The following is a 27,396-nucleotide window of genomic DNA, read 5'->3' as shown; positions in this document are numbered from 1 at the left end:
TCCAGGTCATGCTGATCACAGCAGTGCTTCTTTCACAGCAGACTCTTGTACAGCAATCAAGAAGTGCTTTGTACCTCACATCTGCTCACTGAGGGTGATGGCATCTGTCCCATCCACTACGGATGAAGAAACAAGTGCATCTCTTTATTGTGTTCTTTTTGGCCTCCCACGCAGGAGGTATGTCAGGTATACTGCTGTTCTGAGCACCAGCACATGGTCGCTCATACCTAGTTGTTCATTTTCAAGGCAGTGTTTCTTACGGGAGTGTTGAAGGCGGCTGAGAGATGGAGCTTCCTAACAGGGAAATTGTGTGATCTCATCAAGACAGAGGAGCTCGTCCCAAGCAATGTGGCAGTGGAGCCACGGGGATTGTGTGTATGCTGACTCCCATTGTTGTTACATTTCTTACTGCTAAAGGCAGGGCTGAGGAGCTCTGGCCTCTTGCCCTGCTGTGTGAGGCACTAAATGAGTGGTAAGTGAAGAGACCATCCCTGCTCTGAGCATGTTGTAAGCCAAGTGCGGAGCAGCCTCTGCTGCAGCTTTGCAGGAATCTGCGTTGGCTGCCTGGGTGAGTCATTCTTTGGCCAGGACGGAGCGATCGTTAGTTTTTCATTTTTCTCAATCCATAACAGTTAACGGATGGATGAATAGGTTTTGTTCCTCAGGCTGGTAAATTTTCTTGACAGTGTTGCAAGGCTGCTCTGTGTCTAGAAGCGAAGTGGATGTTTGTTCCAGTTACTAACAAGGAAGAGGAGCCAAGGGGGTTTATTGTCTGGGGAAAGAGAGTCTGCTAAATGGTTAGCAATGAGCTGCCTCAAGTGTGTACACATTGAGTTGACCCAGAGTTCACTCCTCGCCTCAGGAACATTGCCAGTGTGGGATAAAGGGAGGGAGAGAAAACTGTGAACAAACAAGGCTCTTTTTTTTTTTTTTTTTTTTTTTTCCCCTTTTTCCTCTTTCTGCCTGAAATACTTGAACAGTGGAAACGAGAGATCCTTTTGTTCTTTACTGTTTCTGGTGTGGTGGCTTTTATATTTTTTAATGATGAGATGCTACTAAATTTCCTGAGGCACTGGCTCTTGTTGCCAAATGCTAGGCACGGTGGGGCAGCATCTGGCAGACTAGCCAAGTAGATGGATTCTAGAGGCTTCAGATTTTCCAAGTGCTGCCTACAAGATGGTGAGTCTGTTGTCATTGCAATGCTGTAGAGCAGGCAGACCACCCTGAGAAGGGAGGAGAGATGATGCTGTAGAGCAACAGAGTAATGCTTTTCTTTTTCATTTAACAAGTAAGAGTCTTGTGGAGCAGTAAAAAGAGAATAGAGTCTGTTGTATTGACAGAGTAGCAGAAATACTCATGAGAAAGAAAGAGAGGTTGTTCGGTAAATGCTAGGAATCATGAGGCAAGCAGAATGACTCGTTTTTGTGATTGATTTATCTTACTCCCATGACGAGCTGTTCTCTGAAATCAGATCAATAGCGGCCTAATATCACCCACCAAAGAGTGGGAAACCAGTGGCTGTAGTGTGGTGTCTCTTCAGCCTTAAATGTTTTCTGTCCCAAGGTGGGGACATTGTGACAGTGTTGCATTCACAGGGACCACTTTGGTCATGTGGCCTTATCACAGGTTGTTTTAAAATTGTTTTCCTTTAGTCTTCTGGAAAAAAAAAAAAAAATCTTAAATCCACTGAGAATTTGGCAACAGTAAAAGCCTTCATAAAACGTGCTGTAGTCAAGTTATGTGACAGCAGTTGATGCTGAGTCAGACAATTTTTGCACTCAAAACCCGTCACCATGGGCTTCTGAGGGGTAATGCTATCATCCCTCTTCCCATTTTGCAGAGGAAGAAACCTAGGTCACCCTCAGAGAGCTGTCACGTCTTGCTTTTGCTCCTCTCCTGGAGTTCAAGGAGAAACATGCCTGAATGTGTATGTAGAAGGAAGAGAGAAGGATGCTGAGCACAGAGCAATGCCTCTTCCTTGTGTCTTGTCTGCAGGTGACCTGCTGTCCTGCTGTGTGCTGACATGATGACAACTAGCAAGGTGGCCGGTGTGAGCAGCAAGTCTGAAAGCAGTGTCTGCAAGTCTGAGAGGTGAGAGCTTTCCGTTTTTCAGTGATGGGGCACTTTGCTTATGTTTTTTTTTAATCTCCAACAGAAAGAAAACCAGAGGAAGGAAACATTCTCTCTGCTTTGCACTGTTCCTCCCTCCTCTCTCATTAAAACACACCCCTGTATGTCTCAGGTGATTTCATTGCCATCTCAGGGCTGTGGCGCTGTGCGTTTTAAGAGCCAGTAAGATTGATAGTGTCCTGGACATACAGTGCTAGAAGGAATCTTGCCTAAAGGTAAGACCATTTTTGCTGATGATATCCCTGTCACTGCTTGCCCTGCCTGCACTTGATATCTTCAGTGCTGGAGACTTCACACACTCCTCAGGCAAAGCCCTACTGTCCACACTCATTGTGGATTTTTCCTAGTGTCCAACCTGGATTTCTACTATGCAGTCCAATCACCAGTGGCACTGCATTGCCTTGCTCACCGGGAAAGGCTGTGGTGTTCACACTGCTGGTGTTTAACCAAAGCATGATGTTGTCACCGAGTCAGCCAGGAGTTAAATATCTGTGAGGCTAGGGAAGAACAGTGCTTGGCTCGGGTCCCATTTTTGCTCAGAAACCCATCCCAGACTCAGTTTGCACTACAACTGAGTTTGCACAGGCTGCCAGCATTGCTTAACTCCAAGACAAAGCCCGAGGCCTGCCAGCATGCGGAGTATCCACATGGATGCTCTTGCAAGAGGACTAAGTTCTGGAAGAGGCACACTTGATAACATTTAAGTTAATAGAACAGTTTCCTGAATTTAAGCTCATTGTTGGGATCATGATTAAATGAGACTAATGCATATTAAATGAGACTAATATGCATTTTCATTCCAGTAGCTACATTGTGTTGTCCTGGTGCTTTTTTCCAAGCCCAGGAAAAACCCGAAGACATGGCTAAGTGCTTTGGTTGTCTGTTCAACTGAAACTCTATATTGATAAAATACCACAGTATTGATATTGTGATAACACACGCTTGGAAATCCCTAGACTAAACACGTTAGCAATTTTTGGGTGCAGTTTTGATTCAAACAGTGGGTAGGTTCAATCCTTTGCTCTGAGAATGTTGAATCTGGTGCCTGGGTGCTACATCATGTGTTCTGGCCCGAGGGAGTGTGCCTGTGTGCAAGGGAAGCCCAAGTCCATGTGTGGCCTGGGATGGTATGGCCATAGAAATGCATGCCTGGGGTATTAATATGCTTTTGGGGAACATTTGGATGGACCAAGAGAAATCCTCTGAGCACTTGAGGAATGACAACTGTATCACATGGTTTCTCCTCTGTTTAACAGCAACTTTTTTGCTGTTGTTTGTGAATGGTCCATTTTGGATTTATTTGCAATGGACCCTGACAGTGTCTAAAAATACTGCACTTCTAAACAAACACACACAAATGTTGGTGAACCCCTTGTTGGTATCAGCATGTCTGATGTGCTAAAACTAATTCTCTCACCTGCCACCTACTTCTACTTTAGAGAGTTTTAGTTGTAACAAGAGGAAAGCATTGTGTTCTGGCTATAAGGACCATTCCCTGAGCGTCCTTACCCTTAAGCCCATCTCTCAAGTGCTTGGTTTGAGCATCCTCTGCTGTTACCAGCTTTACCAGTAGAGCTTGTGGTGCTGATGGACTAAGCAAAGGGTAAGCAACGGTGGTGAATATTTCTTCTCTTTCTGTCTTTGGTTTATAGGATCAAGCTTCCAGATAAAAACAATACAGCAGCTGTGAAGGAGTTAGAAAGACCTTTGTGTGGATTTTTGAGTGAGAGATGTTCTGAAAGTGCCTCTGTCACCCTGGGCTTAACACTTGAAGCTGAACCGGTTTCTTCTGTGGTGAAGAACCCACTGGGAGCCTTGGAGAACTTGATGCTGGATCCAAGGCTAGACTTCTTTCAGCAGAACATGCTTAGTCCCAAAATGATCATCAGTGACCCATCTATGGATCTCAGCATTAAAGAAAACAGTAAAAACATCAGGAGACAAATAGGAGGCACTCAGAATATACGGCCACCTGGAAAAATTGGCTTGAGGAATAAGTCCTTCAGCATCAAGGAAAAAATTTCAGAATGGGAAGGGAAAAAGGAAACACAGTCTGCTCCTCGTAGAGAGGAGGAGCAGGGTGTTAAAGAGGAGCACAAGGTGCCTTGTGTAACTGAGAAGATGAGTGGGGAACCACTGGTGACATGGAAAGGGGAGACCAAGAGGCTTGTGAACTGGGAACTGGAGTGCAAAGGGGCAGGCAAAGAGAATGAACGGAAAGCAGTAACTCTGAAAGGTGCAGGGCAGGCAGCAGAGCAAAAGTGGGAAACACAGAAGGATGAGGAAGTGGAGTCCAGCCCTGGAAAATGCAAGGAGGTGAAATGTGGGAAGTGGGAGGTCCAGAAGGAGAATCTTTCAGTGCTGAGTCAGGTCAAAAAGCTAGAGCAGGCTTTGAAAGACGGCTCAGGAGAGCTGCAGCCTCAGTTGCCTGGTACTTACTACTCGCCACAGTGCTTGCAAGAGAAGGCGACACAAGGACATACTGTTCCCGAGGGCCATGAGAGTATATGTGGGGCTGAGCTCAACAAAAGGCTTCTTGGCTTAGACTCTGAAATCAGTGAGCCAATTTTTGGGACTCTGGAAGAGGTAAGGACTTCTCATGTGAAATCCAAGGTCTGCACTGTGGAAAACGTGTACACAGAGCCAGGGGTGCCAGAGAAGAAACCCTTCATCAACCCACTGCCAAAGCCCCGGCGCACTTTCAAACACGACGGGGAAGAGGACTGGGTACCAGCAGCTAGGAGTAAAAGAAACTTACCCCCTCTGCCATCCATTCCTCCTCCTCCTCTTCCCTCCTCTCCTCCCCCGTCAGCTGTCAGCAGGAGGCTCTGGAGCGGGAAGCACAAGAACAACGCCGACCACAGGTATTCAGGTTGTGTTTCATAAAGGTGTTGGTCTGGATGGTGGAGTCCTGCCTTTTCATAGCTCTCTGGGAGAGACAGATCTTCCCTGGTCACTCCTAATCCCCAGAGAACCTTGCTGGCTATAACTAGCACTCAGTCATCTCTCTGAGAACATATTAGTGGCCAGCACAACTTTGCAGGATAACTGTGAAAGGATGAAGCATAGTTTTGGGCTTTAAGGTCACTGTATTATACAGCTTGGCCTTCAAGCCCAAGACTGAGGGGTTTGGGGTTTTGTTTTAGGGTTGGGGTTTTTTTAAAGCAGAAAATTTATTTACAAAATGACTACAACTGGTCTGCAACGGAGTATGGAGTTGGGCTTGTTTAGCCTAGAGAAGAAAAGGCTCGATGAGACCTTGTAGCAGCTTTCCAGGGGGCCTACAGGAAAGCTGGGGAGGGGCTCTTTCTCAGCAAGTGCAGTGATAGGATGAGGAGTAAGGGTTTTAAACTGGAAGAGGGGAGATTTATGTGAGACGTTAGGAAGAAATTTTTTACTGTGAGGGTGGTGAGGCACTGGAACAGATTGCCCAGAGAAGTTTTGGAAGCCCCATCTGTGGAGATTTTCAAGGCCAGCTTGGATGAGGCTTTAAGGAACCAGATCTAGTGGGACGTGTCCCTGCCTATGGCAGGGGGATTGGAACTGGATGATCTTTAAGGTCCCTTCCAACTCAAACCATTCTATGATTTTCACTGTTCGTAGTAAACCTGTCTCTCTAGCTGAATCTGATGTGTATATATTCTTCTGGAGCACTTTCTTGCCTTTTCTCCTCTCCCACATGATTGTCACACATTTCTGGAGTGGGGAGCGTAAAATACACAGCTGTTGCTAAAGCCCTCTGCATAAACTGTCACCTGAAAATGCGTGGCTTGGGTGCAGGAAGGAAACTGAAACTTTCCAGATTTGTTAGTGGAGGCCACTTAATTGTTTTTACCCATTCTGCCATCCTGCATGTGCGTATATCTTTCCTCTATGGCTCAAAGAGAGCTGAGTTTGGGGCCCCCTTAATTCCTGCCGAGGGTGGGATCTGTACTGTAAATGGGACCTCTTATGGCCTAAGGTTCTGAGCAGCGTTACAGGATGTGCCACTTAACACTTGCATCTTCATGGTGTGCTATTGCCATGACAACTAGATTATCTACAGCATCCCCAAAATGCCTATATTTATGTGGCTGATAAAAATAACTGATCTTAGCATACTTTTTCATGCTTTACATGTGGAATGAGGCTGTGAAATGTTCTCTTCTCAGTAATTCATTTTGCCAGCTGTGTGGCATGTTGGAGAAGTGAATTAGCCATGATTTGGTTATAAATGCTGGTTAACTGTATCACTGTCCTCTTTGCTCCTTTTTCCCTCCCATCGATGGTGCAGGAAGTCATATGAGTTTGAAGACTTGCTGCAGTCATCCTCTGAGAACGGCCGGGTGGATTGGTACGCACAGACCAAGCTGGCCCTCACACGCACTTTATCTGAGGAGAACGTCTATGAAGACATCCTGGGTAGGAGATTTGGATGGGACATGCTGGGCAGGAGCTTTGGATAGGGGAGGGATTTGACTGCTAACACTGAGAAGACTCACGGTGAACAGACACTCACTGGAGATGCTGGATAAAGCATGTTTATTATCCAAATGCAAACCAAGACACATTTTACACAGATTATTGGCAAGTAATAAGAAAAATGGATGGAACATTTCAAAACTCATCAGCTTCAAAGATGAACCTGAGGCATGTGGAAACCAGCTTTTATTTTTGCTGGCATCTCTCCTCTTTCTTCCTTTTGTACTGTGGATTAATTCTCACAGCTCTGATCTGTCCATTGTGATAAGCTGGTCACCGTTGAGATAATGCAAACAGTCTGAAAGCAGCCTTGAAGTTAATTCCATGGTTCAGAAATAGGATTGTGTGTGGTTCCAGGTACCACTGAAGTTAAGAAACTAGGTCCCGCAACCTTTGAAACTGAGTTTTATTTCATTCTCTAACATCTAAGGCAGATCAGTGTGATTTTAAAGGTTGTTTCCTGTAATACTCTCCATTTGTAATGTGGTTTTTAACATTGTGGGTTGGGTGGCCTTTTATGGAACATAGAATAGAAGCAACCCTCTTGAAAAAGCCTTAGTAGCTGTAGGCTGGTGCTGTGTAAAGCTCTTGGCTGAATTTAGCAGAATAGGAAGAGAATAGCTGCATTGGCTCTCGCTGTACAGCTGTAATCCTACAAAGGTAGTTTGTGTTTGGCGTAGGAGGAGATGCGGTTCCTCAGGAGCAGACAGGACCTTATTGTTTTGATATGAATAACATCTCATCATACTTGATAAGAAAGATCTCTCAAAGGAATTGTGTTCCTTTGGGACTGATGGCAAACGAGGTGATGCCAGTCCATCCTTTTTGATATTTTTGAAGCTGTCAGTCTTGTTTGTGGAGCCAAGGGCCCTGTGTTTGCCTTTTTCTTGTCTTTACTTGGGGGAGCCAAAGGAACAGGGAGTGCCTGAGCAGCTGCTGGATTTTTTTGTGTTGGGGCATAGTGGGAGGTCTCAGAAACCACTGAGTGAGGGTCACCTCATCAGCTGGAATAACATGGATAGCATTACAGTGTGGCTGTATAGGCAAATCCATCCATTCAAACGCAAGCACACCCCTGTGTGCAGAGTTTGCAGAGAACTCAAATGCCAGGCTGAGATTCCTCTCCCCTCCAGCTTCTAGATGCAAAGATTAAAAGGAAACAAGGTTATGGGTAATTGTCAGCTAATGGGGCGTGTTTGTTTTTTTGTTTTCTTGCTGCATGTTTAGGCTTTGCATGGAGTCAGTGGTCTTTAATTTGTTCCTGCAGCCTAGTGATGTTACCATGGAAGCTTGGGAAAAGGGGTGGAGAGAGGGAACTCAAAAAAAAGCTAGTTTTGTTTTTCACAAGACAGCAGGCATGTATAGTCCACAAAAACATAAACAACATGTGAAAACCTCACTAATGGAAGGGGAACCAAGACTTCAGCTGCACTTGTGCCGGCCTACATGTGCCATGCATGTGTGTCCGTCAAGGCATGCAAGCACACACGTACACCCCATGTTCATATGCATCACTTCAGGAGGGTTCAGCTGTTGATGGAAAAGCCATTCCCTTTCGAAGCAAGTCAGGCAGGTTCCCTTTGTGCACCATCTTTTTAACTTTTTGCCTTTGCTCACCTGGAATATTGGAAATTGTACTGGGCAGATGAATGACTAGGTTTATTTGTCAAAAAGAGGGAGACTGTTTATTCTTCTAGACTGAGGCTAATTGGACATGCTGCCAAGCAGTCTGAGGATGGGGTAGGCAACAGAACCCAAGCTGCTTCTTTTCTCTCCAGTCTACCCAGTTATGTGGCAGCTGAAATATATTTTTAGTACTGAAGTGTGCCACTGGAATTGGAAAGTGGAGCCAATTTCAGGGACTGGAGCATGTTTGCTGACAAAATATTCTTGCAGACTTGCTTTCTGGAGTCACACCTGCTTAGTTTCTCCTTCTTGGTGAATTCAGATCCACCACTGTAGTGCTGGATATTGCTAAGCCATTGTATAAGAGGGTGCTGGAAAAGACTTGGGTTTCTGTACTTGTCTGAAGACTTCAACTGCAACCTTGCCACAGCAGGGCAGGCAGGTGGGGTAGCGTGCCAGTGAAGCAGATCCTACATCCATTAGTGGTCCCTGCTGCAGAGGCCTGCAGCATCACTGGCCTCCAGTCTTTGCTCTCAGCCAAGTATTACCGAACAATAAGAGAAAGGCAGTTGCTTCAAGTCCCAGCTGTTCACTGGGATGGCATGAAGTGATGACAAAGTAGAAGAAATCTCATAACAGATTGCTTGCCCATGCAGATGCTTAGGCTAAGCCTTTGTCATTGGTTTCTAAGATGCTCAGATGGAGATGTCACAACCTGCTTTTTCAGCGTTGTGTGTTCTTTTTGAACACACTTATTTTTGCATTTCGGCACTGCTGAAGAGTGGGATGTAAGAAGTTCATTATAATTTTGAGTGTTTAAAACTCAAATCAGTTTTGTGTTGCATCTCCAGATTCAATGGAAAGAAAAGGACACCTCTGTGTGGTCATTCAAGCCTTGTGTTTGTGAAGGGATCCTAGGAAAGAATGAGCTTCAGAGGTATCCATCCCTGCCATCATTGTCATCCCCTCCCATTTAATGGGTATAAACTGGAGAGGGGCAGATTTAAACTAGACATAAGGATTAATTTCTTCACCATGAGGGTGGTGAGGCACTGGCACAAGTTGCCCAGGGAAGTTGTGGATGCCCCATCCCTGGAGGTGTTCAAGGCCAGGTTGGATGGAGCCTTGGGCAGCCTGGTCTGGTGGGCGGTGTCCCTGCCCACAGCAGGGGGGTTGGAACTAGATGATCTTTAAGGTCCCTTCCAACTTCAACTATTCTATGATCCCTAACTCCAGGGACAAAGCATCTTGACTTTAGATGGCCTGGGTTAGGTGAGGTGAATCCTTCCCTCTTTCTAAAGTGAGGCACATGAGACTGAAGCATCCGTGATTGGTAGATGTGTTTAAAAACCTTTGTTGTGTGACACACATCCATGTTCGGAGTGGATTAAGGCTCCACAGTCAGCCTAAGAATAGTGCGTTGCTTCAGTCCCAATTAAATGATGATCGGAGGTCCCCCCTTAAACATGGAAGTTAAATAGAGGAGAGAGGACCTTTATGCTAGCCTTGAGCTCACAGTTTCATTTGGACAATTCTAAGTGGAAGACTGGAAAGAAGGAAATGTGATTATGTACAGATGTGCCTGAGAACCTCACAGCTCCTCTGAAGGCAGGGAAATGAACTTGAGGACTCGCTGGGTCTTTTCCATCTGTAGTATCTGTGATACATTCCTATGGCTGCATATGTCAGTGTCAGGATTTGGACACTGTCCAGCAAGCAGCTGGACTACTAGGGCTATGGAGAGAATGAAGCAATTATAGGAATGCTTGAGAACAGGTCTTTGTGTCTGATGTGGGAGGTGGGAGAAGGCTAGCAGATCCCTAAACAGATTTTTATGGCAAACCTCAAGGATGTTCTGCACTTAACAGTCTCTTGCTTGTGGCTTTTTTGCTGCAGATCCACCATCGAAGGAAAACCCCTATGAAGACATTGAAACCAACAGCCGCTGTTTGGGGAAGAAATGTGTAATGACCTTCCCAGCATCCCCCATCTCTTCTGTACCTGGGACTCCTACTAAGGTACTTTGATTCAACTGCCTAACTTTTATGCTCCAGCAGGTTTTTGGCTGAAATCCAGGTCCTGTGTGGAAAAAGTAGAGTTTTGCTGATGACTTCAATCATACAAGAAAGCCGGGGAGGGACTTTTTACAAAGGCATGTAGTGATAGGACTAGGGGGAACGGCTTTAAATTCGAGAGGGGAAGATTTAAACTAGACATAAGGAGGAAATTCTTCACAATGAAGGTGGTGAGGCATCGGAACAGGTTGCCCAGGGAAGTTGTGGATTTCCCATCCCCGGAGGTGTTCGAGGCCAGCCTGATCTAGTTTGAGATGTGACAGGGGTATTGGAATTAGGTGATCTTTAAAGTCCCTTCCAACGCAAACCATTCTACGATTCTATGTCAGGGTTTTTTCTTTTTTTGTCTTTTACCACAGAGTACAGTGTGATAAGAGGGGATTTATTGTCCTTTAGCCACAAGAAAAAACAGCATTCCCTTATACAAATGGTTAGTTGGTTTTCACTTTTTCCCCCTCTAGGGCTACCATCCTCTGGTAAGGGGCAAGACCCTCTGCTGACATAGTGCAAGAAAAGTCTTCCTCCCCACAAAGACGGCATTTAAGTGGTTGGATAATTAAACCTTGTGATGGTCTTGGCTCAGTGTCAGTGGGCACTACACAATCGGCCCGTGCTGATGCCAAGATGCCTCTGCAGTCATCTCCTCTATGATGTCTGGTTTGCTCTTTCTTTGATGAGACTGACTGCTGATAAGTAATACAGTGCCAGTCCCCTGGTTAGGAGGCCAGTACTAAAAGGGTGTCCCCACCAGCGGCACAGCTTACAGCTTAGAGCCACTTTCCTCCGTGGCAGTGAAACCAAAGGAAGTAAAACATTGGTTTGCACCTCTTGCTCAGGGCTTACTAAGGCCAGCCGTGCTCTCAGCCTTCTGAGCTGTTTTGGTTGGTTCCTGTTGTCTGTTTAGATAGTCCAAGCCTGGAACAGTGGGGGCAATGTGACAGCAGAAATCATCTTGGTGACAACTGGGTTCAGAGCAAATAGCAAGAGATCTAAACATGGTTTTCCTGACCAAAGGGTTTTCCCCTGCTCTCCAAGTTGCAGCTCTTATTAGAGCTGTTACCCAAAGTTTTCAGAAGTTTGGTGTGCAGCATTTCTTGACGTATTGCTCTTTTCCAACCAGCTTAATCAGCAACTGAGATTTCTTTGGATAATTCAACAGTTAAAAGTGAAAATTGTTCTGTGTGATTCTCAATCCATTCTCTTTTTTGCTAGTTAGGTCTGGAGCAGCAAGGGTCTGTATATGAGTGTTGGCATAAAGTTGATTTCCCTTGGCAAGCTTTGCAATCACCTGTGTACCCTGTTTTCCCACCTCTGATGTCAAAAGGGGTTGCAGCGTTACACAGAAGTGCTTTTCACCATAAATACAGTTCCCAGCAGGAGACAGTATAAGTGCTGAATGGAAGCAATTATGTTAGAGTACAGTGTTTGACATCTAAAACCCATGATCTACATCGGTCAGAAAAGAAGTGCTGCAGCTCTCTTGGCAACTAGTGAGTCTGCAACTGCAGCGTGAATCATGGTGGAGTGGCCTGCCCAGGTTTAAGACTGATGGGTCTGGACAGACTTTCATCATCAGTGCAGGATGAGATTCTTCAGCGCAAAGGCCCTTCCGTGCCTCATTTCAACATGTGACTTCTTATGTCATAACTGTCAGGAAATCCTGTAGGAGAAGACAAAAATTGAGTTCAAAAATTGAGCACCTTTCTGGTGAGAAGTGGTTTGCCCTTCTTTACCTAGAGCTGACCTTTCCTCACCGATGCTGCTTTTAGTCAGAGACTTTAAGAACTTTACTCTGGTACTTATATATCTACAGTTGTGCTGAACTTGCTAATGCTTAGAAGGAAACCAGTCTCCATAATTGTATGTCATGGTATTTCTTGTACCTTACCATGAAATATTTAATTCTGTCAAAGACAGCTGTACTGACAGTGCTTTTTGTCTGGTCTTACTGCTTCTCTCTTCCTCCTAGCTAGCTGCTCCTTATCCAAAATGTTTGTGGTTGGCTGGTTGGTTAGTCTTGTCCTGTTTACAGTCCCAGTCTCTTGATTACACAAGTCCTGGGAGAATTTATTTCACTCTGGAGTAAGGCTTCTTGGCCAGCCTCTGAGACTGAGTTCTGGTCTGGAATGAATATGGGACAATTAAGTTGCTGGTGAAGATAGTCCTGGTCCAGTCTGGCAGCTGGGTGAGTTCCTTTTAGGTGCAGAAATCCATAAGCATTCTTGGGGCTCTTTTGCCAGCTGCGTGCTGTGGCCGCACCACTGTATGTACTGCCATGACAGTGTTAGCAGTGAAGCAAAGGTACATGAGGTACTGTGTTCATTCGTTCCTTCTTCTCCATTTCCAGTTGCTTTCCAAGCCCATATTTTTCCGACAAAACTCAGAGCGGCGGAGTTTCAAACTGCCAGACATACGGAAACTGAGCCGTGATGGGACAGGATCACCATCCAAAATCAGCCCTCCCTCGACGCCCAGCAGTCCAGATGACACCTTCTTCTCCTTGGGAGACCCTCAGAATGGCAGGAGGAGAAGGAAGATTCCAAAGGTAAATCTAGGGCTTTCTCTCTTTTGCTTTGCATCTTTCAGGCAGGATTGTGAGTATGAGACAATGTTTTCTTTATTTTCCAATGTGATGTCACTGCAATATAGCTGTTGTCCTGTCAGGTGACTCGACTTGCATTTACCTACTTTCTGCTTGTAGAAGGAGGCTTAGAAACATCTCCACAAGTTTTGAAGAAGATATTTTTTCTGTCTGAGATATCATGATTGTCAGGAGAGATAAAATAAGAAGAAAAAAGTGCATTTCAGTTTTGGAATAAAAGTTGAATTTTGTGAGAGGGGTAGAAAACCAATTAATAATTGTTCAAAAGTTGTACCCCATCATATTTCCTCTTTGCCTAATGGATAAGACAGTCAGAAATTGTCTGCATGTTGTGTTGTTTTTTCCTCCTGGCAATCTGTTGCTCTTTGCTAGATCTGATTCATGCATTTGCTGTTTCTAATTCAAGGTGTAAGGTGTGGTCATAGGTGAACAGTGGAAATGCTGATATTTGAGTGACAAAAAGGAGTTATCTGTAGTCATGAGCGTTTCCTGGAGCAACATTTCCTACTTTATATTTGGATATAGCATGACTCCATTTCAATTTTATTTTCTTTCAGATCTAGCAGGAAGTATATTCAGTCCAAATGAAGTTTGGCAGCAATCTATCTATTGAATGTTTCAAAAACACGGTTACAGAACCATAGTTGCTTATTCCAGTCTTTGCAGGACAAGCACAGACTACCAGGGACTGTCTGTGGTGATTTTTTTCTGAACCTGCAGTTTTCATTTGGGGCAAAAGGGATGCGTTTGTGTATCACGTTTGTTTCCTGGTTGCCAGATCTATGTTCATGTTTGCATTAGTGATTTTTGAACGCCCTCCCTGTGTACCTCAGCTCTTCATGAATAAGCCAAATACTGTAGCTGTCTAGGGTTTTATTCTCCCAGTATGTGTACACATTTGTACTTGTGCTTGAGCTCTATCAGTGTGTTCATATACACTTTTATGTCAGCTAAAGGGAAGATTACAAGTATGTATTTACCAGACTGTGCCAGTGAGCAGTCTTGCAGAGCAAGCTCAGAACTGACATTCACTGCATCAGCAGCAAGATCAACCTGAGCTGGGCAGCTGGATGGAGGCTGCACTTCCACATGAGAGCATCCTATCTCTCAATTAAATATTTGGATTCAGCATTCCCTGACCAAGTCTGTTGTGGGCCTGTCTTACCTTGAGCTCTTGGGACATGTGCAAGGTTCTCAGGCTTTCTAGAATAAATCTGAATGCTGTGGCCATGTCCGGCTGCTCCTTCTTGGGGTCTTGACAAGGAGGCAGCTCTCCTCAAGCAGGCTTAGGGAAGCCTGGCATGGTCGTGTAATTCCCCTCCCCTTCGGGGATGGACAGGGAGACGAGAGTCAGTGAATGAGCCACTAAGCCCAGCTATGCACCACACTGAAATGGCCTCTCTCCTGGTCAGCCAGGAGGCCAGAGATTAAACGATTTATGAAGAAAACCACTAGTATAAAATAATTCAGCATCATTGGCTTCTACCCTTTTAAATTTCTTCAGCATTCCTTGTATGATGTGTTTCCCCCATAATGGCTATGAAGGCTTTTCCAGTATGTCCCACAACAGATGTTAAAGACATAAAGACATTAAAGTTTGCTGTCATCCTCCAGCCAGTTTTCTACTTTGAAACTTGCAGACTTGGGCAGGTTCCCAAGGGACCTTCTGGTGCTCCTTGAAGCACGGACCATGGTATGGAGAGGCCCAGGTGGGCACTGTCAAGCTGTTGTGGTCATGCAGTGTGGAAGCACATTAAGGGCTGGCTTTTCATCAGGGCTTGTTACCTTGGACTCCTGCCTTGCCAGGATGACCATACTGCTTCTGTACTAGAGGGAGTGTGGCCATTGGCAGCGCAGCACAGGTTGCTGTGCAAGGTAGATGCTGGTAATTGTCAGTTCTGGGCCATCAAGTGGAGAGTTTCAGTGGGGCCAGGATTTGGAAATGGAGCACTTTGCATGAAATTCTAACTTTCTTTCTTGCCTGGGATGGAAAATAACCTTGCTTATTTGTTTGTGTGTTTACTGAGCAGCTTGTGTTGAAAATCAATGCCATTTATGAGGCACGAAGGGGAAAGAAACGTGTCAAAAGACTATCGCAGTCTACAGAGAGCAATTCAGGGAAAGGTAAAAGAACTTTGAATCATCATACGTCTAAGACTTTTTGAGGACATGTCTCGGATTTTAGGCTGGCTTAGTGGGTTTTGTGACTTTTTTAGCACTTCTTCCAGTCCAGAGTGAGCTTGAGTTGAGGCTTCCACCCTTTCTCTTGGGAAGATAAAGGCTATTCCTCTGCCCAGAAGATATTCATTAAAACTGAACTTTTTTTGGTTTTCTTACTTCATTTTCATTCCATGGCTTTACATGATAACCTTGTATGTCACACCAAAAATGTTGCCCCTTTTTGATGTTTATTTCTGGAACATGCTGGAAGCTTTGGAGAGGAATGTTCTGTCCAAAAAGTCTTATTTGTTGAGATCAAAATATTATGCGGGAATGTGTCACTTTAGTAAACTGTCCAGTGAAAGACAGAAGATTTTGAAACAGTCCTGGTCCTTCAACATCCCAATAAACAAATCAGAGTTTCTGGACTTGGTTGTCGGACTGTCTCCATCGTAGCAAGACTGAGACTTTCAGCCTCCCACTCTCAATTAACAACTGACCAGAAGTTTTCAGATACCTCAGAGAAATTACTTTTAAGCATCTCATATCTGTAAAACTTTAAATTATGTCTTTCCAACACAGTATTTTTTTCCAAAACACCTTAATTTCCAGCAAAAGCTAACCACCAGCTCTATTTGTTTCCCAATTACTGGTTACTGCTTATCCTGTTTGATATAGGATATATGCCCTAAGGGTGGACGGCTGTGTTGAACCTTCAGGGATGGATGACTTTAGGTCATCCTTCAAGTGACCTGAAGGTCATCCTTCACCCGAGCTTTCAGGTGAATTACTGGTGAATTTTCAGGTGAATTTCAGGTGAATTACCTTCAGGAGAAGAATCTCAGACTTGTCTCTACATCATTTTTACACGCCTCTCTGAAGCACCTAAGGCATCATTGACAGAAACAGACTATTAGACTGTATAGACCCTGAGTCTGATTCAATCCAGCAATTGGTTTTATGTTGATTTGCTTGGTTTTGTGTTGGTTTGCTTGTGTTTATCCCTTGTCCTGCGCGCTACTGCGTATTAATCCGTATTTTGCCTTGGTGTTGTGCTTGTACAGACTTGGATAAAATACTGCTCTGGCATTTTATTCTTCATGCAACTCTTCCAGCTGTGCAAAACTGATTTTGTTTGGTGTTTTTTTTAATTATTATTCCCTGAATGAATGGGAAGATACCAAAGTTAGTAAGCTGAATGTGTGTGGGTATGTGCATCTTTGAAAAGAACAAGGCCTTTGACATTTGTACTGTCTTCCCCCTGAAGTTGTCAGGCCTGGCTTTCGGGTGCTGGTGGTAAGAAATGCACAGTAATAAATAGGCTTTACTTAATTCGTCTACCCCTTTCTTTTTTTTTGTAGTTACAGATGAAAACAGTGAATCAGACAGTGATACTGAAGAGAAGCTGAAAGGTAAGGCAAATATGTGAAGAGAGCAAATGGCTCCTAGTAAACACTGCTCTGAGATCCTGGGTCAAGATCTCTCCTCTGTGTTCTGCCTTTGGAGAAGGAGCTTGTTTCCATTCAGAACACAGTGAGAAAACAAAGATCTCAGTGCTACAGAATAGAATGCTTGGGCAGAGAACTATAGGAGTCCAAAACAAATACCTGTTCCAATTCCTACCAAAGCTCTTTGTACTGACTTTCCCAAGAGATGGCTTGGACATTGTGGAAATACAGTGAGGTTTTGCTAAGTACACAGTCACAAATGTGTGACCAGGCTGAGAGAAGCAGTATTACATGGAACAGTGTTCAGAAACCCCTCTACATGTTTACTATGGAGGAAAAACCACCAGCCAGACTGTCTAGCTGGGAAAACAGAATTGTGCTATGTGACTTATTGCTAGTTAAACTCTTCTGTGTTGTCTGAGCGAGAATAGAGCACTGCATTCCTTGCTTCACTCCGGTAGAGCTGTATCATATACTGGTCTCTTGTAATATTCTTCTGAAACCTTTTCGTACTGGTAATTAGCCCTGTGGCATTGGTGGCTTTACAGTCTTCCGGGAATTTATGTGGCAGATTCAAAGTCCTAGCAGAAGTAGAACGCCAAATGGAAACCCCCTCAGATTCCAAAGTTCCCTGACTCACAGACACACCTGATCAGGGTAGCAGGTCAGTTCCCAAGCCAAAAAGGCAAGCATAAGCAGCAGCTGGGCTCTGTGTCAACCACAGCATGTTGTGCTTTGGAGTGGTTGTCCTTACCCTCTTTCAGGCTTATAGAACAGAAACCTCAGACTGAGTTCCCTCTTGTGAGCACAGCTTCCCACACAAGAGCTGCTGTATGCCCTTGCTTTTCTCCAAGTTGGGAAATCTTTTTTCCGTACTGTCTTCTCAGCAAGATCAAGCTGAAAATTCCTGCCACCGCCTACCTCATGATAGGTTCTCAGGCGACGCCTGGAGACAAGGAGAGAGGGTTTGCACCCAGGTTGTGCAGAAATTACATTCACAACTGTCTTGAAACATGATGTTGTGAAATATAATCCATGTTCAGATGTAGCTGAGAAAGACTGTGTAGATCGTGTCCAGGATGACTCAAACTCCTGTCTGTTACTGGTTGCAATAGTGAATTATGGGTATCATCCTGTGTTTCTCTGTAACGCCTATACCACTGCCAGTAGGACTGCCTATAGAAGAAATGATGGAGATCATATGAAGTCACCATAAATCCAACAGCACTGGACTCTGAATAACATCCAGATCCATATAGCTGGACCTGGGTGACTGTGCAAGTCCACACAAATGTGAACAGGAGCTGTGGCACTTGCTGTTTGCTCTAGGTACACTTCTATTTTGCTTACATGCTTTTTTGAACTGTTGACTTTCCTGTTTTTAATAGGGAAGTGACATGATTTAGCAAGTCTTTTATCTGGGACTTTCAATTTGGTATGTTCTAGTTAACAGACCAAACACACCAGCCAGTTATGTCTGCTTAGTAAGTCACTGTACCTCATCTGAGACACAGTAAATCATCAGACTGCAGTCTTCAGGCTGCATGTCAGGGCCTTAAGTGCTGACCCTTGGGAAGGAAAAATGTTTAAGGAAAAACTCTGTCATGATGACAGCAGTACAATCCTGGTGTCTTTAGTAGGTTGCTCAGAATATAAACAATGCAGAGGTTGAGCAAGCTTTTCAGAAGCACTCAGTGTTGCTGTGACACTGCTTCTTTTGAAGTCTCTGGTAAAACAGAAGGCGCTTCCGATCGGAGTAAATAGCAAAATAGGTGATGAGAGAAAAGCATTTAAGCCATTTATCCAGGTAACTGTCCGGGGATTATTACACTCTCTGACAAAGAGCCACCTCAAGATTGCTTTCGATTATATTGTCTGGAATAGTCCACGAGTGGCTCAACTTTACCAGACAATAGGTCAAGAGTCTGTCTTAAAGTATATACCATCTTTCAGGAAGCTTTGTCTCCCAGGCAGACGTCTTATGTGTCTGGAGTTCCCATATATCTCTGTGGTTGTTGTTTCTGTCAAAATGTTGTGTTGCTGCCCACATTCGCAAAAAAGACTTGTGTGAATGTTCTGTAGTCTCTGCTTGTAGTTAATTCTTCTTTTCTTTTGTAGTAGGGGTAAAGAAGACATCATGGAGATTTAATCTGGGATGTGACTGTAAAACAAAGCAGGGGGGTGGTCTTAGGGAATCTCATCTGGTTCCTTCTCAGCAGGCAGCTTTTCATTACTTTCCATGCTGGAATGTTTATTGTCCCACAGCTCGTGTGTTGCAGTTACAGCTTGCTTGGCAGTTTTTCTTGTTTTCCCATTGTCTTGGGTGAACTTGTAGAGACCTGGTGCTGAGAGATTCATTTTAGGCACAGGAAGGACTAGAGTGAGCCAACCCTTTTCATTTACACCTTTTGTCATGGTTTTTTGTTTTTGTTGTTGGCCTACAGACCAGCCTGTGTTACTGAAGCTGGGAGTCCTCAGCTTTGTTCAGTCAGTGGAGCCCTAGACTGATCGAAGAGCTGGTCTTATAAAACCATGGGGATTGCTACCCACAGCCTCCTCTGAACAAAGGTGATCAATCACCTAACTGTGCTGGTTTTGAAAGATGCATAAGTGAGTGCTAGGATGAATGCCCAGACATCATCTGCTACGCCATGTCCCGTATGGATCTCAGTTTAGGTTGTCTTCAGTTGTAAAAGCTATCCATTAAATCTGACAAAGCTCTTTCAGAGTGATGGGACTCATGGGATTATGTCCCATCTCTGTAGATATTTATAGTGCAGCTTCCAAATGGTTTCCACCTCTTACACAGCCACTGACAATAAATGCAATGAGGCGATTGCACTGCTGGTGCTCTGTGCAAAGAGCTAGACAAAGTCACAATCTGTAATCATTTTTCTTTGTAGCTCATAGCCAGCGCCTGGTACATGTGAAATCTCGCCTGAAGCAAACCCCGCGGTACCAAACCTTGGAACGGGATTTGATTGAATATCAAGAGAGGCAGCTATTTGAGTACTTCGTCGTGGTGTCACTGCACAAGAAGCAGGCTGGGGCTGCCTACGTCCCCGAGGTTACCCAGCAGTTCCCTTTGAAGGTGCGATGCCTTTCGGGAAGGTCTGGCTGATATGTCTCAGACTGCGTAGTGCACTTGCACAACTGGAGAAGCTGCAGCTTCTCTGTTGACTGCACATTATATCAGTACCCCCTCTGCTGTGTCAGTGTTCAGTGAGACTGAAGGTACAGGGGCTGCAATCACCCCTCCAAGAATTGTCATGGTATTCCTCACTGTTGGAAGAGCAGCTGATTTAGATCTTTTGCTGCCCTTGGCTATGACTTTTATGTAGCTGTTCCCTTCCTCCCCATTTTCTCTTTAAAGAAAAATGACACTTGGGAAAAGACACATGCTCTTAAAGGGAAGGCACAGCTTTCACTAGTAGTCCAGCTCAAACTGGGGAATGAGGAGAAACAGAGAGCTGGTGTTTTAGCCTGTTTGTAAATGGGGTGAAACCAGAGCTCCCCTCAGATTTCAATTCTCTCACCCCTTGCTAGAAGATGTGTCCCAGATTGGAGGCACAATTTTGCAGGGGCAGGTGATGCAGATGCTGCACTTGGTGGAATTGGGGCACGGAGTTACGTTAAGATATCTAAAGATTAGGTGAGCCAGAATCACAGAAATTTTAATATCTTCCAGGCAGAACTTAGCCTCTGTCATCACCTCTTCATTTGTCACAGGAAAAATATTTGAAGTCATTCCATCCCTACGTAACTAATTGGAAACATTCCTTCTCTCTGTTCTGCTAGCTTGAGCGCTCGTTCAAATTCATGCGCGAAGCAGAGGATCAGTTGAAAGCTATTCCCCAGTTTTGCTTCCCTGATGCAAAGGACTGGGCCCCCATCCATCAGTTTGCCAGGTAAGTACTGTACTTTGTATCCTGATTCATGAGAAACAGGTTTATAAGTCAAGTTAATTAAATAAGATAGCTGCTAAGGTATAAAATGGGCAGAGTCTTGAGAGAGGTGTATTGGAAATGGAAAAATATTGTGAGTTTATTCCATTTGTACGTCAGAGACTTTTACTGTGGGTGATGGGTATCTTGTCATTCTGGTTTCTCTTTCTGCAGTGAAACGTTCTCATTCGTCCTGACGGGGGAAGATGGAAGCAGGCGCTTTGGATACTGTAGGAGGCTGCTGGTAATTATCCTTGCTTTTTTTTTTTTCCTAGAGATGCAGCCTTCTGTGGAGTTGATGTTACTGGCACGTATTCTGGAAAGTGGAAAGCTACTGCTCTTTTCTTTCAGTATGGAAAGAAAGAGCAGCACAGAGCAGCTTTGCTGTCTTCTGCTCTGCTCAGTGCCAAAGTCCCTCTCCAAGTGCCATCTTCTAGTCTTCTATCTTTTTCTTTACACTGGTGCTTAATGTTATCACAGAATCACAGAGGGCCAGGTTGAAGGGGACCTCAGGGATCATTTGGCTCAACCTTTTTAGGTGTTATATAGCTTAAATGAGATGACCCGGCATCCTGTCAAGCTAAGCCTTAAAAGTGTCCAGTGTAGGGGAATCTGCCGCTTCCCTGGGGAGATTATTCCACTGTTTAACTGTTCTCGTGGTGAAAAATTTTCGTCTGTCGAAATCTTTCCAGGATCAATTTATATCCCTTACCCCTTCCATGTGGTTTATCTCTCTTAAGTTTTGATAGCTCCTAAACAGTTGTCTAAACCTGTGCTCGTCCCGTAGGCTCAGAGTTGTCTCTGTACAGCAGTCTGCCCTGCCTTAGTCGTTTGACTTAAGAGGGCCGGGATCATACTGTGGATGTGCCCATTTCTCCCCACTGTTTCTAGTGTACCAGGGTTTGAGCCAGACTTAAGGTATTGTCATTAGCAGCTTGCTGACAAATCTCTGCAAGTTTCTTAGCCAGCCAAGTGAGCCGCAGAATCAAGAGACCAGTCACTCTGTCTCTGCAGTAGTTATAACTCTGACATTTTCTTGGTGTTTTTTGTGTGTGTGTTTGTGTTTTTCTTGAAAGCCCAGTGGGAAAGGGAAGCGTCTCCCAGAAGTTTATTGCATTGTGAGTCGCCTCGGATGCTTTAATCTCTTCTCCAAGGTGAGGAGGGAGAGAGGGAATTTGGGCTGTAGGTCAAGAGGGACTTGAAAGTGAAGTCAGCACCAGTAGAATGGGGATCAGGAAAGCTGATGACTGAAGAAAAGGCCTGCAATGGTGCTTGGCAAGCGTGCTAGTTCCAGAACCTAGCAAAAAGGAAAACTAGATTATCAGCTGTTGCCTTGTTCCTTCAGCAGAACTAGCGGAACACAAGCACTGACAGATTAAAAGGTGGAGTCCTGACTCTGAGGGTGGTGGGGAATTTGCAAAGTTTAAGCTTTCCAATGACCTCACTGGAGCCGAGTTTCTTCTGCTGAAGGAAATTAAGGCTGTTCAGTTGCATATTTTGCCTTCTTCCTTACGATTCAAGGCTCCGTGTTGGTGCTGGGTTAAGGAGAGAACATAGACACTGGTGCACTTTATTCCTAGTGTTACCTCCATCCTCCTGATGTTTTTGTGCCTTCATGCTTTTATTTCAGATCTTGGATGAGGTTGAGAAGAGACGGGGCATTTCCCCGGCTTTAGTGCAACCTCTCATGAGGAGTGTAATGGAGGCACCTTTTCCAGCTTTGGGACGAACGATTACAATCAAGAACTTCTTGCCAGGCTCAGGGACAGAGGTAAGGACACCATCCTAGAGAGAGGAAGACTTAGGCCAGCAAATGGTGCAGGGTTGGTATTTGGAAGTTGGGACTGTGACATAGCACTGGGGATATTCAAGCACGGATTATCTGGCAACTGTGTGGGGAGGGTAGGAAGTAAAATAGGAGACTGGAGGGCATAGTATGGAGACTTCAGTGACCTTAGAATCAAAAGGGAAATAATATGGTAAAAATGAAATAAGGATACAGCTATGCAAGTATGGCAAAATGAAACAGCGCATTGGCCTTGAGGCCAAGTGGCACAAACTGGGGGGCCCACATGACCTTGGATCTGCTCAACCCCCCCCCCCCCCCCTTAACTTGCTGAGGGCAGGATTCATAGCATGTGCTCCAGCATCCTTAATACAGAATCACTGTTAATGTGGAACAGGGTTCTGGTCAGAAAAATACCTGAAACCACACTAGGGCAATGTTGCAGCCTTTGAGAATGGCATTTGCACAGCATGGAGGTGAGAGTATGTGTTGTATCTCCCACAGGGTGGCATCAGGACAGTGAGAGGGTTTTAAGAGTGCAGAACTTTTAGGGATAGTATTGAAGGGCTGTGGAAGGGTAGAGGAAGCTAAACTGAATGTAGTCTTGGCCATACATTCTGTTGGGCGTGGTATGTCTTGAATGTGAGAGAGAGGAAGATGAGCAACTTGATGGAGTTGTCTCTGAGGGCTTTCACTGTTGCACTGCATGATGACGTTCTCCTCAACCAAACTGAAACCATTAAATAAAATTACTGCAGAGGACATGCATAGCTGGCTAAAAATCTGCACTCGAGGAGTAGAGTCGCGGTGTTGTGCTGTCAGGCTGTGAGAATGTTTTGGCTGTTTTGTTTTTGGATCTTTAATGTTCGTTAATTGTCTAGTTGTTTGCATAAAACCCACATTTACACAATGGGTAGATGACAGCATTGGGATGGGTTGAAGGCACTTTGGAGAGTAACGGATTAAAATTCAGAAAGACCTTGTTAATGTGAAGATTTAATCTGAAATTCAACATGGACTAGAGTAAAATGCTGGAATGAACAGGGTAGTCTAATACAACATGGTAGAGTAGACGTAGTCTAATACACTAGTAGACGTGTAGTCTAATACAACATAAAAGTAACAGAGTGAGCAACAGTGCTTCAGAAAAGGATCTGGTGGTATAGTGGGCCATAAAGTGAGCAGAAGTAACAGTATGGTATTATTTAGACAATCCTTTGCATTGTGAAAGAAAGTGACAAGATGAATAATAAATGAAAGCAATTTTTCTGCTTTCCAATATTGGTGGAAATGTATTTAGAGTATCATTTTCAAAAAAAATGCAAACACTAAGAGAAAGTGCAAAGTTTGAAAAAACTGCTTAATGTAGAAAACAAAGGACAAAGAAGGATACATGATAATAACCTTCCAGTGTACGAGAGGGTTTCTACAGAGAGGAAGGTGACCAGTTGTTCTGAGTGTCTACTGAGGGTAAGGCAACAAGTAGTTAAAGCAAATTTGCCACTGACATGTTACAGCTGCAGGCTTGGTGTTGGTCATGGTAGTTCAGAACTAGAGATATTTTCCTGTGGGATTTATGAACTGTCTGGTGTTGGAGGCTTTCAAGAACAATTTAGATAAGTTTCTGTCTAAGATAAAGAGAATGGAGTGCCAAGGTGTGTTAGGAATTATTTAGGTAGATCTAAACAAAGAAATATGCCCGTAGGCTGCTCTTTTCTGTAACTGATATAAAAATTAATAGTCAGTAGGTTTGGCATCCAGATTCCTGCAGTAAAAACAAATAAATAAATTGTAACTGTAAAAATAAGAGTGCGGATTTGAAAGGCTCCATGCCAGTCTGCGTCTTGAATCCCAGAAAGGCTGGAAACCACTCCTAGCTGGACACAAGCTAGTTTTCCGTGTTATGAAGAGCTCCCTGTTCTCGGTCCAATGAGGAGAACTTGTGGTTGGTCTCATGCTGTGCCCATTGCAGTGGACTCTGGATCACCTTCATCTGGAAGAGGGATTATTGAGAGGTCTGTGGAAAGGCAATTTGAGGGCTTAATGCTGTGTGGTGTTCCCCAGCACAGTAAGTAAGGCTTGTTAGCTGTGAAATACCTACTGTGCCCTTGCTTGCCAGGGTATGGGTGGACAGCAGGAGCTGAGGTGTGGTCTTTTTCTCTCTAACAGGTCATTGAGCTGCGGCGGCCTCTTGACTCCAGGCTTGAACATGTTGATTTTGAGTCTTTGTTCACATCCCTTAGCGTGCGACACCTGAGCAGAGTCTTCGCCTCCCTGCTTCTGGAAAGGAGGGTGATCTTTATTGCAGACAAGCTCAGGTACCTCTTGCTTTTCCTTAAACACAATGCTGCCAAGGAAGGGAGGGTAGGAAGACCACAGTGACTGGTCTTTTTGTTTTGATTTTCTTTATTCTCTGTTCCTCTCTAACTTTTTATTTTTGATGTGAGAAAGGCTGTACTACCCAGGAGAAAGGAACTCAGGCCATGCGCAATAATTACACTTTGCAGTTTGCAAAAAGCATGCTGCTTCTCGTGCCCAAGGAGAAACAAATTCTCTTTTCTCCAGATGGTTTCAGAGCAGATCCCTGGTGTTAAAGAAGCAACCCCCCTTCCTTTTGCTCCATGACGCTGCAATGTTCACCACTCAGCTGTGCTGGAATTGCCAGGGATCAGGCCTCGGGCAGAGTCACAGCCCCTTCTGGATTGTTCCCTGATGGCAAAAAATCTTCTTAAATTCTTAACTCCTCAGTTTGCATTTTTAATAATCGTTTCTAAAGACTGGGGTTTTTTTTTTGTGGGGTATGAAATTGAAGGATGCAATGAGGGGGGGAAATGAGACAGAGGACTTCCCCTTTCATTTTTGAATCTGCTCAATTTGCTTTTTTTTTTAATTATTTTTTTTTGTTTGGTCTCCTAGCTTATGAAAATGGGCCCAGGTTTCTTTAAGATCTTATGCATCTGGTGGCTGGCAGCTCTCCAGCTCTTGAAGCACTTGAGGATTCAGGGAGGAGAGTTCGCCAAGGCTGGGGAAAGAAAAGCTGCCTGGATGAGTAATGACACTTAGGAGCATGCTCAGGTTTCAGGAGCGTACAATGCCCCTAAGCTGTCTGTTTTCACAACTTCCAGGCAGCAGGCTGCAGCTCTGGGACTGAGCGCTCGGGCGAGGAACAGGGAGGCCCCTTCTCCAGGAAAGCAAAGGGAAAATTCATCCTGCAGGGATCTAGGGCTCTGTGTAGGCAGAACTCGGGCAGTCTCATCACAGGAATAGGGAGGCTGGAGAGAGGGAAGCTCTAGCATCCAGGCAGCACTGACAGTTTTTGGCAGCTGCCTTGGTCAGAGAGGGGAAGATTTGTCTCTTCATAATCACATTATAGGTATAGATATTTAGTATTCAGGATACTTAAGCCAAATGTTTCATGCAGAGCATTCAGACTTGAAAATGAGAGAATTCATCCAAACACTGTAATTTTATGTAGCACGTGTGATTTATGTAATAATATATCGTGACAAGCTTTGTTTTCAAAGGTTTTTTTCCTCATCCACAAGACAAATTTTACATTCTGAGAAAATCTGTTAAGGACGCAGATGACATTGCAATCTCTACATGAGGGCTGGGTTGTACGAGTAAATGGTAGGGAACTTTTTAAGGCATCACTTCAGAATGAACCTTTATTTATCAGGTCTTTTCCTATCACATCTTTATAGGACAGCATACTACTATGTATTCTGAGCATGGGGGGTGTTATAGAATATCTCTAATTCAAAGAACTTTGATGGGTTTTACTGTCTTTTTCCCTTGTATCTCTTTTGTCAGTATATCCAAGGTCCTTAGGAATGAGTCCAGCCACCCAGGCCTGTAAGACAGAATGGGAAACAGTTATAGAATCATAGTTTCTAGAATCTCTGAATATAATATGAACAGCTTTCTTCTTGGAAAAAAAAGAATTGTCATGCTTTAAAGATCCAGGGTCTGTTTGACGGCTACAGGTCTCAGATTCAAGTATTTACCATAGATTTTGCAACTCTTTACAAGACTTCTAATATTTGCTGTTTCTGAGAAGACCCTGCTCTAAGCAATTTCGAGAGACTTCTTTCTTTTTCTGTAACAAAATAGGAAGTTTCTTTGGCTCATTTTTGTGGAGAAAAAAACTTGAAGATGACCCCAAGGGACTATAAAAGCTTGGAAACAAAGAACCCTTGGAATTAAATAAACCATTGTATTTTAATCCAGTCCAGTGAGTTAAGCGCACTGGGTTGGTGAGTCTTTGATAAGGTCAACAGTCTCTTCTACTTGGTGGTGAAAATTCCATGTTTTCAAATCTAATGGTATTGTAGGTACAGGATCTTCTGTCCCAGTGTTACTTTTCCTGGGACAGGAACTCATTGAACTCAACGAATATAAAGTAGTATTTATTTTAGGGGTGAAAATGCCAATTTCAGAGGAAAGAAAAGAAACACTTTTTGGCAATAGCTTAGGAGAAGAAAAAAACCAAACGATAAAAGCAGCTGTTGGAAACTGCGCAGAGGTTAGGAATGCTAGAAATAATCCAGCTGAGATGGATTAATGAGGAGAGTGCAGGTGACATGGGGAAAGATGCATACAAATTACACTTACCATTCATCTTTGCAGTTCTTCATGTGGGCACTCTCAGTCGCTGTCTGTGTGTGTGTGTAAAGGTGTGCCTGGGTGTGAGTGACAGAGAAAATGATGTATGTAATTTATTTACATCTTTTAATTGCTATAAAATCAATCTGTGGGAAAAGAAAGCTCAAAGGTCTCATGCCAAATACTGTGTGAACTGTGAAATGTTTTCAAGCTGAGCCAAAAATGCATCCAACAAGTGTACAGCAAGTGAAATACTTTGTCTTTTCCATCTTTAGAATGAACATTGAGTGTTTTTTAAAGACCCGTCAATCCAAAGCTTGGCAACGGAAAAGGAAAGAATTTGGTTTATTAGTTTTTGGGTAGGGTTTTTTTTTTCTTTCCCCTCTGTTGCTGTGGAAACTGGAGTATACATTGCCTCGCAACCCAGGAAAATGACTTTGTTAAAACTGTGTTGGTCTGTGTAATCTTCCCTAGCTTTTGTTCACTTCTGCACTGTAAACTTTTTAGTCCTGGGACAGTGGAGGCTGTGTCATGGGTTAGGCACTGCAGCACGAGAGCT

The 27,396-nt window shown here is 44.1% G+C and overlaps 1 protein-coding gene across 2 annotated transcripts in view; it reads left to right on the top strand.

The window, feature by feature from the left end:
• DENND2A (DENN domain containing 2A) overlaps positions 1-27,396 on the top strand; it is a 62,996-nt gene that overhangs the window by 23,910 nt on the left and 11,690 nt on the right. For both annotated transcript variants that reach the window (XR_008451490.1, XM_054075707.1), the window contains exons 2-14: positions 1,996-2,091; positions 3,783-4,994; positions 6,404-6,531; positions 10,114-10,235; positions 12,640-12,837; positions 14,925-15,018; positions 16,416-16,466; positions 19,406-19,593; positions 20,301-20,410; positions 20,621-20,690; positions 21,523-21,600; positions 22,077-22,217; positions 24,402-24,550. Coding sequence is in view for 1 of the 2 variants with exons in the window: in XM_054075707.1 (XP_053931682.1) it covers positions 2,024-2,091; positions 3,783-4,994; positions 6,404-6,531; positions 10,114-10,235; positions 12,640-12,837; positions 14,925-15,018; positions 16,416-16,466; positions 19,406-19,593; positions 20,301-20,410; positions 20,621-20,690; positions 21,523-21,600; positions 22,077-22,217; positions 24,402-24,550 (2,609 nt within the window). In the remaining variant the exon portion in view is untranslated. The remainder of the gene's footprint in view (positions 1-1,995; positions 2,092-3,782; positions 4,995-6,403; positions 6,532-10,113; positions 10,236-12,639; positions 12,838-14,924; positions 15,019-16,415; positions 16,467-19,405; positions 19,594-20,300; positions 20,411-20,620; positions 20,691-21,522; positions 21,601-22,076; positions 22,218-24,401; positions 24,551-27,396) is intronic.

The sequence above is a fragment of the Cuculus canorus genome, chromosome 1, assembly GCF_017976375.1.
Source record: "Cuculus canorus isolate bCucCan1 chromosome 1, bCucCan1.pri, whole genome shotgun sequence".
Classification (NCBI taxonomy): Eukaryota; Metazoa; Chordata; class Aves; order Cuculiformes; family Cuculidae; genus Cuculus; species Cuculus canorus.
Note: the sequence above shows the minus strand (reverse complement) of the source record. Positions and strands in the feature narration are given on the sequence as shown.